General features: G+C 47.5%; 8 protein-coding genes across 8 annotated transcripts in view; 3 read left to right on the forward strand and 5 right to left on the reverse strand.

The window, feature by feature from the left end:
* Positions 1-178, forward strand: part of MGYG_00982 (hypothetical protein) — a gene marked incomplete at both ends in the record, with an annotated part of 1,768 nt that extends 1,590 nt beyond the window's left edge. Inside the window, one exon of the mRNA XM_003176850.1 lies at positions 8-178. Within this exon, the coding sequence (XP_003176898.1) occupies positions 8-178 (171 nt within the window). The remainder of the gene's footprint in view (positions 1-7) is intronic.
* Positions 179-645: 467 nt separating this feature from the next.
* MGYG_00983 (inner membrane protein yieG) lies at positions 646-2,713 on the reverse strand (the record flags this gene model as incomplete). The annotated part of the gene is made up of 5 exons (XM_003176851.1): positions 646-1,823; positions 1,897-2,100; positions 2,176-2,380; positions 2,454-2,537; positions 2,630-2,713. 5 exons carry the CDS (start codon positions 2,711-2,713, stop codon positions 646-648), a joined length of 1,755 nt encoding a protein of 584 aa, XP_003176899.1.
* Positions 2,714-3,813: 1,100 nt separating this feature from the next.
* On the forward strand, positions 3,814-4,902 carry MGYG_00984 (hypothetical protein; the record flags this gene model as incomplete). The annotated part of the gene is made up of 3 exons (XM_003176852.1): positions 3,814-3,831; positions 3,907-4,279; positions 4,340-4,902. The coding sequence occupies 3 exons, from the start codon at positions 3,814-3,816 to the stop codon at positions 4,900-4,902; spliced, it is 954 nt and encodes a 317-aa protein (XP_003176900.1).
* A 290-nt stretch (positions 4,903-5,192) lies between these two features.
* Positions 5,193-6,015, reverse strand: MGYG_08913 (hypothetical protein; the record flags this gene model as incomplete). The annotated part of the gene is made up of 3 exons (XM_003176853.1): positions 5,193-5,560; positions 5,655-5,832; positions 5,998-6,015. 3 exons carry the CDS (start codon positions 6,013-6,015, stop codon positions 5,193-5,195), a joined length of 564 nt encoding a protein of 187 aa, XP_003176901.1.
* A 407-nt stretch (positions 6,016-6,422) lies between these two features.
* Positions 6,423-7,457, reverse strand: MGYG_08914 (hypothetical protein; the record flags this gene model as incomplete). The annotated part of the gene is made up of 2 exons (XM_003176854.1): positions 6,423-6,712; positions 6,824-7,457. 2 exons carry the CDS (start codon positions 7,455-7,457, stop codon positions 6,423-6,425), a joined length of 924 nt encoding a protein of 307 aa, XP_003176902.1.
* Positions 7,458-8,537: 1,080 nt separating this feature from the next.
* MGYG_00987 (choline transporter) lies at positions 8,538-10,034 on the forward strand (the record flags this gene model as incomplete). The annotated part of the gene is made up of 2 exons (XM_003176855.1): positions 8,538-9,675; positions 9,886-10,034. The coding sequence occupies 2 exons, from the start codon at positions 8,538-8,540 to the stop codon at positions 10,032-10,034; spliced, it is 1,287 nt and encodes a 428-aa protein (XP_003176903.1).
* A 316-nt stretch (positions 10,035-10,350) lies between these two features.
* MGYG_00988 (hypothetical protein) lies at positions 10,351-11,486 on the reverse strand (the record flags this gene model as incomplete). Its single annotated transcript, XM_003176856.1, has 4 exons — positions 10,351-10,619; positions 10,676-11,031; positions 11,087-11,325; positions 11,382-11,486. 4 exons carry the CDS (start codon positions 11,484-11,486, stop codon positions 10,351-10,353), a joined length of 969 nt encoding a protein of 322 aa, XP_003176904.1.
* An 823-nt stretch (positions 11,487-12,309) lies between these two features.
* MGYG_00989 (aromatic amino acid aminotransferase) lies at positions 12,310-13,791 on the reverse strand (the record flags this gene model as incomplete). Its single annotated transcript, XM_003176857.1, has 1 exon — positions 12,310-13,791. One exon carries the CDS (start codon positions 13,789-13,791, stop codon positions 12,310-12,312), a length of 1,482 nt encoding a protein of 493 aa, XP_003176905.1.
* Positions 13,792-14,463: the final 672 nt, after the last annotated feature.

Raw genomic sequence — 14,463 nt, forward strand, 5'->3', positions numbered from 1 at the left:
GATTCAGAACCACAGACTCGTCGACAGTGACGACGGGCAGGGAGGTCGACCCCGGGCCATGAGCAGCCTCGCGGCCCGCCCAGAGCGCAAAGACAGCAGCGATGGCATGAACAGTCCCACTGCAGAGGACAGAGAGTCCAAGCCTACCTCGGGCTTCATCACCGCGTCAAGAGCTTGAGGAAGCCCAGAGCCAGGTAGTACCGTCTTGTCGTTGTCGCCCTCTTACCCTCTCATGTCTCTTCTTGCCCATAGCCTTTCCATACGTTACTTTCACTGTCTCCTACTTCTTACTTGACGACCATGTATCTTACCTTGCCCACGCACGCACTCTCTCTACTTTTCCTCTACTCTTCCTCTACTGCAGCGAATCGATCAATACCACCCTCGGTCTCAGTCTTGATATGTAAACCAGCCGAGCCAGTTTTTACTTTTACTCCCCTTGTTACTGCTTCCCCCATCGCGATCTTGTTCAAGTGCCATTGATACCTTCTTGTTATCCGTCTCCTGTCTTTCTAAAATGTATCCGACTGTAGACTTAATCTGCACTTCACCCTAGTTAAATAGTAGTTATAGTAGTTATAGTAGTATAGTAGACTCCCAACATACATACAGCTAGCCAAAGCAAAAGAATCCAAAGACGATAAATCATGACATCTTATCAAACTCCTCCGAAGCAGACAAGGCCGCCTTCTTCTGCTCCATCCCGCCCATCACCACTCCATCAAGCTTAACCTCAGCCCCAGCCGCCGCCGCAGCCGCAGCCTCCCCGTCAAGCCCATCCTCGTCCTCTCGCCAAAAGTCCCTCTTACCCCTGACCAGCCGCCGCATCCAGCCAGGCAACACGCCCCCGGGAACCTTATACGTCCAGGGGTCCTTAAACTCCTTATTCTCAGGCACCATCTTGCCACCAGACAGCACCTCGACAACCTTCACAAGCGTGTTGAGTAACGCATACGTCAGTATGCCCGCTATAAGGCCGTACGCAATCGAATACGTAAACGGCATGATAGCAAGGCACACAAACGCAGGTATTGCGTCACCCATGTACCGCCAGTTGATATCAGAAGCCACTCGCACCATCATGCATCCAACCAGTATAAGCGTGCACCCCGTCGCCCAGGGCGGTATCGAAGCGAAGATAGGCGAAAAGAAAATAGATACAAAGAAACATACCCCCGTCGTCATGGCTGTAAGGCCCGTCTTGCCTCCCTCAGAGATACCGGCGCCCGACTCCACGAAGGCAGTGACGGGCGACGAACCGAACAGAGAGCCGATGGAAATACTCAGTGCGTCAACCGTATATGCCATCGCGGACCCTTCGAAGTCCTGTGTTCGTTCGTCGATGGCCCCACAGAACCGTGCCATGGAATACATCGTCCCCGTAGCGTCGAGGATATCGACGTACAGAAAGGTAAGTAGCGCCAGCCCGAACTGGCTGCCTGCTTTGCTGAGGTCCCAGTCCTGTTGGACAAGGGTGCTTTCGATCTTGTGGAATGTGACTACTTTCTTGAAGAAGGCGAATGCGTCGTCTCCCAGAGCGTCGTGAGGGAAGTACGTCACGTTGGTGGGACGCGGCCAGGATATCACGGATACAAGCAGAATGCCTGCGATGATCGCGCCTTTGACTCGGTACATCATCAGGATGCAGGTTAGGATGCCGCCGCAGAATATCCCGACCCAGAGCGTAGGGTTGCGCATCTTGGCTCCGCCGGGGCACACGCCGTTTACCATCTCGCTTGGTACGCAGCCTCCGAGGGTGACGGGTGTGTCTCTGTCGCCTGTGATGGCTCCGATGCCCGCGCTATATGTCAATCCGATGAGTGCTGGTATCGTTAGCAGGGTGTTTCGCTTTTTTCCCCCTCTTTTCTTATCGCTGGCAGGGACAAGGAGACGAACAGAGATATAGGCCTATTCCTACACCAGAGGCAAGCTTGATGCATTTCGGCATCGCTCGAGCTAGCCACTGGCGCATTCCAAACAGTGATAACGCAACGAAGATAAACCCTTCCACGAACACTGCCGTCAAGGCCAGGCCGTAGCTTACTGGCCCTGTTCCGTGGAACCCAACAACAGTATACGTGAAGTATGCATTTAGTCCCACTATCACACCAATTATTGTCAGCACCTTTCTTTCAGCCTTTGTGTTTGTATATAATCTTCATGAGAAGAACGTACTTCCAGGGGCAAGAGCAATAGGCATGTTCGAGAAGAGGCCCATGCAAAACGACGAGAGAGCAGAAATGGCCGCTGTGGCCGTGATCTGGTCACGCTTCAAAACGTTCAAACATAGGTTATAGTCTATATCATTTTTGCACGTCGGGTCTTTGGTATCGGTACAGACGCAGGGCCCGCCGGAATCTGTTAGAATAGTCGCATTGACCTTGGGAACGTAAGCTCGACACCTCCTTTCACGCTTCGACAGCTAGCTGAGCTGGCATTCTCCCAGAACGCACCGAGATGATATATGCCATGGCAAAGAATGTGGTAAGTCCAGCACGGACTTCTGTCAGGAACCGAGCTCCCACCCGCTCACGCCGCTGTAGAAAGAAAAAAGAACATGTCAGTTCCATCAATTCAGTTCCAGCAAATAACCCTTTCCCCTTCACAGTCAAGGGAAAGAAAAACGTACATGTCCGGAGCCCTCAAGCCGAAATCTGCGGCCAACAATGCTCCTTGCCACAGCATCGTTAATGCGAGAACTCCAGCTCTTCATGACGGCGTTCAGGTTTGTTACAACCTGAGCAGGGTGTGAGAGTGGAAAATGTGCACCAAGTGCAGATGGCTATTCATCCCGTTGACTCCGGGAAAATTTGCAGCGACGACCCATGCGGAGGGACTCGCCCGGCATATATAAATACTCGACAAGGCAACTCGACCTAGGGAATAATCGCGAGCTAACTGTCGTGTGCCTTGTCTGGTGGAGTCCCGCTTATCAGACCCGAACAATGAAAACTTTGTCCTCCAGGCTTCCTCACACGGCTATCAAATCAAACACGCAATAGTGGACGAGCCAGCTAAAATAGACCACGGAAAAACGGTCGATTAGACTCCGAAGCTTGATAAGCGAAACATCGTAGCCCCGGCTTTGGATATGTAGACCGCATTATAGAGGCCCTTACTCCGCAAGGGCGAGGTCGCATCGCAGATTAAGACCCTTATCGTCCATCTGTTAATAGACCGGGTATCGGAGCGAGCCGCTTGAAATAGCGAGACACCACACTAAATAGCACTTTCATCGCATCTGGCCGGATGGGAGCAACACATTGTCTGTTCTCACACAATTAGCTTGATCCTGCTTGGTTGTGGAGGCGAGGTAACATCTTGGGTACCAGGTAGATTAAGCGGTTGACCTCCTACCGAGGCCCACGCCTGCCGACATATGGATGTAAATTGTTTGTAGTTACGGAGTACATCGTATAGATTCGCACGGGCCCAAGATGCCTCTCCACGCCTGAGCACAGTGTTAAGGTCACAGGCGGCGGTGGCCGATAGCGAGTAAACTGATTACCCCAAGGCTCTCTCTGTCTCTCGCAGCCGTCTTCATTTAACTTGTGTTTCTTTGAGATGTTTCGCCTGACGTTTTGACGTTTGAAATTGGGCGATCCTTGAGGCTGAGCACGTGACCCCGCGTTTGCCCAGGTGGGAAGCGCGCGTGTTTTTCTTTTCGTTTAATTGATTTCGCGCTTTTACGTCCAAGACACGGAATAGCATCTATCTCTGATAAGATATACGGAGTATGCTGCTACTCTGTATAACTACAAGAGCCTTTTCACACCCTAGGTCGTTCAGATAAACATATCACGTACTAGCAGAATGCCTCGAAAACGCAGGGTAGGCTAAAAATCACCCATACCCCACAACTAGATTATGACAGACGAATAACTAGCTAATGCCGTGAGATGCTAGGCTGATGATGAGGATGGTGACGAGGAAGACGAGTATAATGATACTCCCGCGCGCGCGCAGACTCAGCGAGCCACGCAACACCGACGGAGTGCCACCCCCGAATCTGAAAACGAATACCATCCCGGTGGACACCTGCAGACGTCCGTGTCGATGAACGTGATGGTGAAGAAACTGGTCCGGCTGGCCTTAGCTAGCGAATACTCACGCCAGCCCATTCGTCGAACAGATATATCTGCCAAAGTCCTAGGTGATGGTGGAGCGCGGCACTTTAAGCTTGTCTTTCTTGATGCCCAGAAGACGTTAAAGGAAGTGTTTGGTATGCAGATGGTTGAACAGCCAAGCAAGGACAAAGTGACAATTAGCCAGAGAAGAGGTGAGTGTGTACATTGTTTCCGTTCTCTGGCAGTGGGTTGTTTTACTAATAGCTTTAAAGCGGCGCAACGTGTGGAAAAGTCGAGCACGTCGAAGTCATGGACTGTCATCTCCACTCTACCTCCCGCTTATAGAACTCCAGAAATCTTACCGCCATCCAGGGCACCTAATTCCTCTACTGAAAGCTCATATATTGCAATATACACATTTATTATATCCTTGATCATGCTATCAGGTGGATCGTTATCAGAGGACAGGCTGAATAGACACCTCCGCCGCGTCAATGCGGAAAACCACACACCGCTTGATAGAACGGACAAGTTACTTGCTCGACTATGCAAGGAAGGGTACCTGGTCAAGGTACGTGATACAGATGCGGGAGAAGAGACGATTGAATATTTCGTTGGCCAAAGGGGTAAGATAGAGGTTGGCGTGTCCGGGGTATCAGGGATGGCAAGAGAGGTATTCGGCATTGCGCAAGGGAGTGAAGAAGATAGCGAGCAGTTCGAAAAAAGATTGAAAAGAAGCTTACGCTATAAGGAGAACACCGTTGCGGAGGCAGAAAATGCAGAGGCTGAGGCGCCGCAAAGAAGAGGCCGCAGGGGAGATGATGAGTCTGATTGACAGATATGTATGAGCAGGGCTAGGATCTACAACCTATGTATACCCGGAGCCTAAATGGGAAATATCATGATTCAAATACCCATATATATCACGCTTCAAAAGATGATGGCTTGAATAGTCTAAGGTATATCCACTCCTCTGTGAACCAGTTCCTCCCAACAATACACTATAGGAAAACGAGGAAAAGAATGAAAAAATAATGGTAAGGAGAGAAAACACGGTAGATCATGCCAACACAGCAAAAGGTAAAGCACAGCAGAGCAACACCATAACTCCTGTTCCTTAAGAGGCTAATGCTTTTTCCTCTGGCCATCATCTTCGTCGTCACTTGGCCCATCACTAGAACCGTCATCGTCGTCATCCTGGCCCTGGCCCTCCACTCCTTGCCCTTCTTGCATCATATACTCCACCTTCATCAACGCAGTTCTCATCTGACCATGCTGTGGCATCACACAATCTGCCGGCTTTTGGCCCTTCTTGTTCCGTACCCGCGGATCACAGCCCGCTTCAAGCATCATCTCCAGCATCGACATGGCCAACTTAATATCCTTTTCGTTTCCGTACTGAACGGCCAGGTGGAGCGGTGTGTCGCCATCGATGCGGTTGGTAGGGTCGACTTCAAAGTGGTATATGTCTAATAGGCAGTCCATTGTATCATCTGTATATATATTTCGCTATTAGCTGGGGTATCCTAAGATTTTAACCGGCACGGAGGGCTTCCAGGTGCTAAGGCGGGGGAAGAGACGTCTTACAGCTCCCGTAGGTAGCGCATATGTGTAGCGCATGGTTCCCCATGGAGTCTGTTACTCCGTTAATGAAGTCTGCAAACTCATCTGGTTTATCCTTGTAGGATTTCTCCTGTATCTCCTCGATAAGGTAGGGCTGGTCGCGCCGGCAGGCTTCCACGACCAATTCGCGGGGTGAGGCTCCCTATACACCAGGTTAGCCAAGGAACGCGCATGTTCACTGATAGGAAGCCTTAAAGGCCGTGGTTCCATCTTGCCTCGTCATCAGACATGTTGAATAGAGAAAAGAAAGGAAAAAACAAGAAGATATACAAAGGCTTGCAGCGTATCGGTCTAGGGGTCGTTCTACTTCACCTGAAACCTCCATATATTTAGTTCATGCCTGCAAAGCACCACACAGAGTTCAAATCCATTAGTAATAGACTTCATTTAAACTGCTCATGTGACCTCATTATATAATATATCACGTGCTTCTTGTTTTTGGAGTTTTTGGCGAGAGAGAAAGAAAAGGCGATTTTGTGTGTAACAAAAGAAACAACGACGACGCTGCACAGTTTGTTGCCATCACCGAGTACACTGACGAGCTGCTTCATTTCTCCTTGGGCCTGCTTATCATTCCAAACAAGAGATTATCTACGTTTTGGATACAGTGAGAGGTGATTGCTGAAATTCTAGACGGACTGTTGGACTTGTGAAAAACCGACCATCTCCAAGCGCCAGCCTGCCGTTGTCATAGACTAGCAGGAGCTCGATACCAGAAAGTGGAAAAAGAAGCTATGAGTTAGCCATCTCGAGAACCTCCTTGAGATTCTCTGCCGGGTCGCCGTTATTCACAATACCAAGCCATGTCTCCGGCTTTTTATACCCAAGCAGGGACAGCATTTTATCGCTCATTCCCAGTACCTTGCTTCGAGGAATGGCTAAGAATTGGTTCTCTTCTGGTCGAAGTGTTCCCGAGATGAAGAACAGACCATAGACCTTGCGTACCTGGTCGGGAACAGAATTGTGCCCGGCGCCATGGTAGACAGTACCTAGGAAGACAAAGGCAGAACCGGGCTCCATCTCTAGATTTTTTTTTTCATTCGTATTAGAAAGTTCGTTCCATCAGGTGTGAAATACAATGTGCATGTCCTATATCGTCTGCACGAGACAGTCGTAGGAGCGGAATAACTCACCGGCAAAGCAAACTTCATCGGTTCGAGGAACCCGAGTATGATTCCATTTATGGGAGCCAGGAATGGCCATCGTTGCTCCATTTTCGCGAGTGGTTTTACATCCCGCAAACATGAAGCCAAGCATAGTCTCGTTTGACAAGTTGTACTCCCCACCATGGTGATAAATGCCATGGATCATGTCATCTCTGTGCAGCCTCTGACGGGGGCCACCATAGCTGACATTATATGTCAAACTGCTGTTTAATAAAGGGTCGATTGTAAACTCCTCCGTTCGGTCTTCCCAGGTGGCAGTGCATTTTTTCTGCAAGACTCTCGTCCGCAGTTTATCAATCACCTCGTTCTCAGCAAGTTTTGCCATGGTAGGCGACTTCCCTACAATGCCAGGGACCATTATCGTCTGTTTGGGGATAAGGTCATATGCAGCGTGCGATTCGGCTCTGGCCTTCTCGACGTAAGGGTCCAGCTCATTGTTGATAGCAGCCACATCTTGGCTTGAAACTAGGTCGGTCAGAATAAGCCCGCCGTCTCGCTCCAGGATGGCGAGGATGTCGTCAATCGGCGCGTTTGCGGGAATCCTCGTAAGCGAAACCGAGGGTACATAGGACGGGTCGATCGGGGGCGGGAACTCTGGCATTGTGGCGGGTTTATCAAACACAGCTCAGCAGCGCAATCAATGCCACAATATCGTTCGCAATACTCAAGTAGTTAAGGTCGCAAACCTTTTACTGTAAATCCGACCTTCTATGAGTATGCTTTGCCTATCGAGACACCCGGCTTTTATAACCACTGTCAATGCAAAGCAAGTCGGCCATATTCCCCACGACATGCTATGAAGTAAGTCTAGCCCAGTTGACAATAGTTACCTATCGTACTTTTCCATTCCGACTCTTTGCATGATAATTAGAACAGGGAAGGGTAGTACCGGTGGCTGATTCTAAGTTTACATTCGTGTATGCTCCATTCACCACCTCAACTTAATTAACTATTGATCCCTGAGTGACGACACCTTCGAGTCCTTGTCATCGTGTTTGGCCAACGAACGGGCGTTTCCTATTTTTGAGTCGTCCACCCTCAGGGATATGTTCGATTCGTGAGCCCTCCCCAAAGACCAATAAGATATTCTGTATGCTCTGCACGGCTGACTCCGTTCCGATATCGACATGCATCATCTGTTCCGTTGTGCTTCGACATCCAAGCGACGGCGACGTTTTGTGGTCCCATGGCTTGCTGCAAGCTCGGATAGAATTCTTCGCTTCCAATCAGCCTTCCATGGGCATTTGAAACATGGTCAACAGGCCTCCCCAATACGTTTCCCACACTTCTGTCACTTAACCTTAGGTATCGCGGATCATGCCTAAAAATTTGGACATTACAAGGCTTTGCTGGATTCTTCTTCCGATGAGTTTCGAAGATGCTTATCCAAGGAATCTTTGTAAAGTTTATTCCAAGAATGCATCTTACGCCCCAGTAGTACGGAGTAGCTGACTACTAAAGGTCCTGCAGTCGGCAGCTGGCACCTCGTGCAGGTTTGTGAGATCTTGCTCCCTTTCACCCGTTATCGTTCTTCTTGGGCCAGGTGAAGCTCCCGCCGGGTCCCTATCCGGACAAACGTATCTGTCACTTCATTTCTATGGTTCGCAATCTCCACCGTTTCGCATAGAATAGTGCAGCATTATCGTTGTCACTATATTCAGGCATCACCAACCCGCAAATCATGTCGTTAGACCACGAGGAGAAGAACGAGAAGAGAGCGATCACAGAAAAGGTCGATTCCCATCCTTCGAGCCCGATACAGGGGGGAGACATCCTTGTTCAGACGCAAAAGCCATTCACCACGCTATCAGCTATTGGAATTGGTTATGGAGTCACAAACACTGCAGTTGGCCTACTACTTGTTCTGGGTACGGGTATTCCCATGGGTGGGTCGCCCGTGGTCTTTTGGGGCTTTCTGGCAATGGCAGTAGTCGGCCTGGCTACAGCAACGACTCTATCTGAACTAATATCTGCAATTCCCCACCCTGGTGGCCAGTATATCTGGGTATATAAAGTGGCCCCGGAGAGATACCGAAGAGGATTGTCTTATGCTACAGCAATGATCAGCTGGATTGCAGCTATCGCGATTGGTGCCTCGGGAAATCTTGCTGTGCCTGTGAACGCCTTTACAATTGTCACCCTAATCAACCCTAACTTCGTGTATAAGCGGTGGATGGGCTTTGTGGTGTTCCAACTTATCAATATTGTGACGTGTTTTGGTGCCTGCTTTGAATACATTCTGCCAAAAATATCGAAAGCCTTGTTGCTTGTGAACGTGCTGTCTGTTGGCGCTATTATCATCACTTTGTTTGCTACTGCCAAAACCCACACAAGTGCTAAGGACTTCTTCAAAGTTACAAATATATCCGGGTGGCCAAATGGTGTAGCTTTTTTGATTGGCTTGAATGGATCCAATTGGTGTTTTTCTTGCCTCGACGTTGCTACTCATCTTGCAGAAGAGATCCCATCCCCAAGCACGAATATTCCAAAGGCTTTAATTTGGACGATTGTTATTGCATTCAGCAGCGGCCTTCTGATGATCTTGGCTGTCCTAGTTAATATTGGCCCTATCAATACTCCAGATTATTCAGGACTTACCGTCTTACACCATATCACAGGCAGTAAAGCTGCTGCCATTGGCCTCTGGGTCCCAGTCCTGTTTCTTGTTTTTGCCTCCGTATGGTCGATCCAGACCTGGCAGTCTCGACTTGCTTGGTCACTTAGTCGAGAGTCCGGCTTTCCTTTACATCGCTATTTTAGCAAGGTCTTTCCAAAACCCTTCTATACCCCTATTTGGTCCTTAATTGGCTCTGCGATTGGTACGGCATTGTTTGGCTTCCTATACCTTGCTTCCGAATTAGCATTCAACTCGCTCATTGCAACTGGAATCCTGCTGCAGTATACTAGCTATTGCATTCCAACTATACTAGTTCTTTGGCGGGGAAGATCGAAATTTCAGCATGGGCCTTTTTGGTACCCTAAATTAGGGTTGATAGCTAACGTAATTATGCTTGAATGGAGTATGGTAGCTCTTGTTTTTTACTGTTTCCCTGTTTATTCTGAAGTTATTCCAAGCCAGATGAATTATGTGTCACCAGTTCTTTTGGTAGTTGCCATTTTCATTACCTCACTTTGGTTTTTATACGCAAAGAAACATTACCATGTTATTGAGATGTAAATAGATCAATATAAATATACATTGGTTCTCGAATCGTTTTCTTTGTGAGCAAACTTACCTTATAACTAATTTAAATGCTAGTGAGGTGGAATTACTGTAGGACCAATCAATATAATGGCCATCAGCTAAGCGTTTCATGTGTCACGGCTAATTGAAATTTGAAATAACCTGCTTCAGGATAACCGTCGAAATTGAGTGTTATACTTGGCTGATCTTTTCTTCCCTGATCTTTCAATATTCACGATAACTATTTCAGATAAGGTTTGTCTTCTTTCGTAGGCCCAATCAATTTCAATCTTAACAGTAGGAACATATTTTACCGCTTAAGGCCTTGCTTCAATTCCCAGCCTGCTCTAAGAAAATCTTCAATATTGGTCACCTGAACCTCTGGAAAGAGTTCAGAAAGGTTCTTCCCTGGCAAGTCGTGCGCGCCGCTCAACATCGAAAGCATAACTTGAGTCTCAACCTCTTGAAACAATTTACCTTTTACCGGGTCATCAAATACAGGCCGGTTAGAGGTCAAAGGCGTGATCTGGCCTTTGTGAATTGATTCTATTGAATCGTATGTGACTTTAAAGTCCTTCCCTGTTGATAGTATTAGGAAAAGTGTATGAAAAGTCCCACAGTTTCATATATCATACCTGTAGTTTTCTTGACCAGTTCTAAGAGGTCTTTAACTTGAAGCTTGTTTGATGCAACCAGGGATTCACGTGGCCAGGCGTCTGCTGGGAGTCCTACTAAACGCTCGATATACGCTGCAAGATCCGTTGAATGTGTCAGGACGAGTGGTTGTGAGCCATCACCAGGAAAGACACATTCCTCATGATCAATGTCAACAAAAACCCAATATGGGGTGATATAAGTTGGTTTCGGGTTATATGGCATAGTGAGATGGTCGAGGAAGATTCCAACCCTAATGAGTGTCCAAGTCAACTGCGGGTGATTCTTAAGCTCTTCCTCAGCCTCAATTTGAAAATTGGTGAACAAGTCAGATCCCCTATATGTCTTGCGTTAGCACTAATGCTCTAACGAGCTTATCATGTAGAACTTACGGAATGGGAGCATGAAAGTCGATATAGTACTCGCTAGGGATGAATTTGGTCACTGTTCCTGACTGGGCAGCAGCTCTAATCAAATTGATCTGTGACTTCGCAACTTCTTCATCCGATAAAAGCAAAGCAGACACGATAACTTCGACATTGTTTTCCTGTAGGATGCTTTTCATCTGTTCTACATTGCCGTAATCCATAGCATATCGTCTTGGCTCGTCTGCTGCACCGGTAGCTCCGCCCTGTAACAATTTAAGGGTCATTTGCTGTACTTAAAACACAACGCTGGCATTCTTACACTCCTTGACAACACAATAGCTTTGTGTTTACCTGACTTTGCGATGGCATCCAACACGGTCTGACCAACTCCACCAGTGCCTCCGGCGACAGCGACGACAACCATAATGAGGCAAGCTGAATGATTATGGGAATTGAAGCCTTGGACAACTAACTAGCACGCCGCGCAATAATGCTGATGGTAGTTTGTAGCTAAGCTTAGTAAAGCAGCAAAATTAAGTAGTTAATTATCAGTACGGAGTATAGCAACTAAATGGTACTGAGAATATCCCATTTCCAGTTTGCCGAATTTATTAACTACGAGGTTAGAGCTGATAACTCGCTATATAATGAGAGATCCAGTAACTAACGAGTTCGATGCCTCATAAGCACAACGTGGTATCTCGTTAGTTGTAATTCCAAAACATTCAAAAAACCCCATATGCTGATTATGAGCTTGCTCCTGCCAAGCGATGGAGACTCCACCAAAGTTACTTGCATATCCTGATAAGAAGAGAGGGGAAGCGGGTATTTCCGGAAGACTAATATAGCAAGCCGAACTGCTGATTTCGTCCACTCGCTCAACCTCCGAGACTGACTAACGGATCTTCTTAAAATAAGATTAAACCTTAACTTCCGTAACTCTAACTTTCCTGTTAACCTTAATTTGAGTATTTTGTAAGGTTCCCCTCACCTTGTCCAGAGTTATACAGGCAAGATACCCGATACACGGCCTAAACAATTAACCGAGGAAGACAGCATTTGTGTCGAGATTTTGCTCTGTATGAAAAGTCTAACTAAAAGATAGCCGTCTCGTTATAGGGACCCAGCTGCTCCTTAAATACACAGTAATCAAAGAAACTCCATAATGCTTATCCATTCTAAGTTCTTATGTACGTATATACCTCGAGATTGCATCGTCGATCTCCATCCTGTGTATGGATTGTACATTAGGCTTTTGGAAGCCTAAACTCTTCTCTCACAGCCACTCCAAGTCGCTTAATTCCATACTCAAGCTCATCCAGGCAAGTAGTGGACACGAACGTTACTCTGAAAAAGACCTTATCCAAACACGTTTCGATATTGAACCAGCTCCCTTTTGCAACAGCTACCCCATGATTTGCAGCCCGCTGGTAGATTTTCTCCTCAAGGTCAAGCGAAAGACTCGTTCGCTTTTCAGAGTAGTCAGGATGTCTCCGTAAATCAATTGTAATCCACAAGAACATTCCATGTGTAGGCGTTGTCCATGCGCATAGACCTGCGGGCAAATGCTGGGAGCATGCTGCAATCATGATGTCTCTCCTTGACTTATACTCTCTAGACAAATGATTCAGCCAATTTGCAAAGCCTTCTTGGCCCCAGCTCTCAACAAGCAACTTGTACAACATGACCTGGGATGGGCCGCCAGGAGGTGCTGGCCCGACCTCAGCAAAATTTTCGAATATTTCGACTATTTGTTTGCTGGCCGTTAGCCAACCACACCGAAGACCAGGGGCCAGTATCTTTGAGGTAGAGTCCACACGAATAACTCGGCCAGCTTTATCAAGGGAAAGGTATGATGAGGGTAATGATGCTCGCAATTTTTCAAATGATGAATAAGGAGGGTTGATATCCAGTGATGAAGAGGATGCGTCAAGTCGTAAGAAGAAGTATGGATCATCCTCAAGGATAAGTAAGTCATACCGCTCAGCAACTTGATAGATTGCCGCCTTTCGTGCTGTCGATTGGGTTACACCTGTCGGATTGTGTCCAGATGGGATGGTATAAAGAACATAAGGCTTGCGACCTCGCGACATATCCCAGTGTCGGAGCTTGAAATCCAAATCCGCTGGTACGAGACCCTCCTCATCCATCTCAATGCTTTGGATCTTAAGGCCATGAGCCTTCGATGCCATTACCGTGCCAGTATATGTAGAAGCCTCTGTTAAGATCCAGTCTCCCCTATTGCAGAACATGCGCAAGACTATATCAATAGCAGATGTGGACCCGCATGTAAGAGTTGTATCCCAATCGTGGTAAGGGGGGTTATGAATCAGACGAGTGTTCTCCCGAAAACAGGCCACTAACTCCGTCGACCCAGAAGGATCAGCATAGTTTAAAGCAGATGAAAGATCGAAAGCCACCTCCCCTATTTTGCAAGTCATAGGGCTTGCTGTGTTCGACTCTTTAGTTCCAGTCATAGTCATGGACTGCCAGGGATAGAATAGCGAGGCCGGCCTTCCCACGCCGAGTGGGATTGGTACTAATGGGGTGGAAGTCTTGACGGAATTTTTTAGGGGCGATACACCTTGTGATAGGCTCTCGTAGCTCAACCGGTGATTCCATCGATTTGCCAGTCTTTTAGAAGTGCTGAACTGTGGTGGTCGACGATTAATGGTATCCCGAACGTCGTCGAGGAGAACATCGTGTGCCTTCTCAAATTCCAGGTGCATGATGGAGGAGGTAAAGATCAATTGCAAGTATTCAAGGAAACAGATTATTCAAGCAATTAGCTCTGCCAAGCTAGTTATCCTTTGAAGACTTCCGGCAGTTTCATAAGCATCTATTCTTTCATCAATAGCAGCTGCGAAGCCCCTTGCCTGTCGGTTCATGAAAGCTGATATATAACTAGTGTAGATAAGTTATACTGATCCACCCCTCGCGACATTTAAAAAGAATGACGGCATAGTTAGGAAGGTAAAGTCGAGTGCTGAGCGGACGAGGTGGGGCAAAAGCAAGAGCTGATCTAGCCAGGATCTTCTTCTCATGTTTATTGACCAGGTAGTTAGGACCAGGTAGTTAGTTAGCCAGCATTTCAATAGAATTCTAACTCTGTCATGCGTTGTTGCGGAACATGTCTGGAGAACCAAAAACGACCCACCCCCAACTCTGATCATCTCCCTGTTTATGCAAGATACGCAGGGTTGCATTACTCTGGTTCCAAGGACAATTTTGAGATTCGGCCGGCGATCTTATCTATCTTCCGAGCCTGCATTTCTCGTACTAATTATAACGGAACGGCAATGACGTCGGAGTCGTTAGCTTAGGTAGTTACCTGGTGGCTGGCTGAAATTGAGTGGCGCCACTGTCAAATGGCTGACTGGTTTTGGCCCATGATAGAACGT

The sequence above is a fragment of the Nannizzia gypsea genome, genomic scaffold, assembly GCF_000150975.2.
Source record: "Nannizzia gypsea CBS 118893 supercont1.1 genomic scaffold, whole genome shotgun sequence".
In the NCBI taxonomy this organism is placed as follows: Eukaryota; Fungi; Ascomycota; class Eurotiomycetes; order Onygenales; family Arthrodermataceae; genus Nannizzia; species Nannizzia gypsea.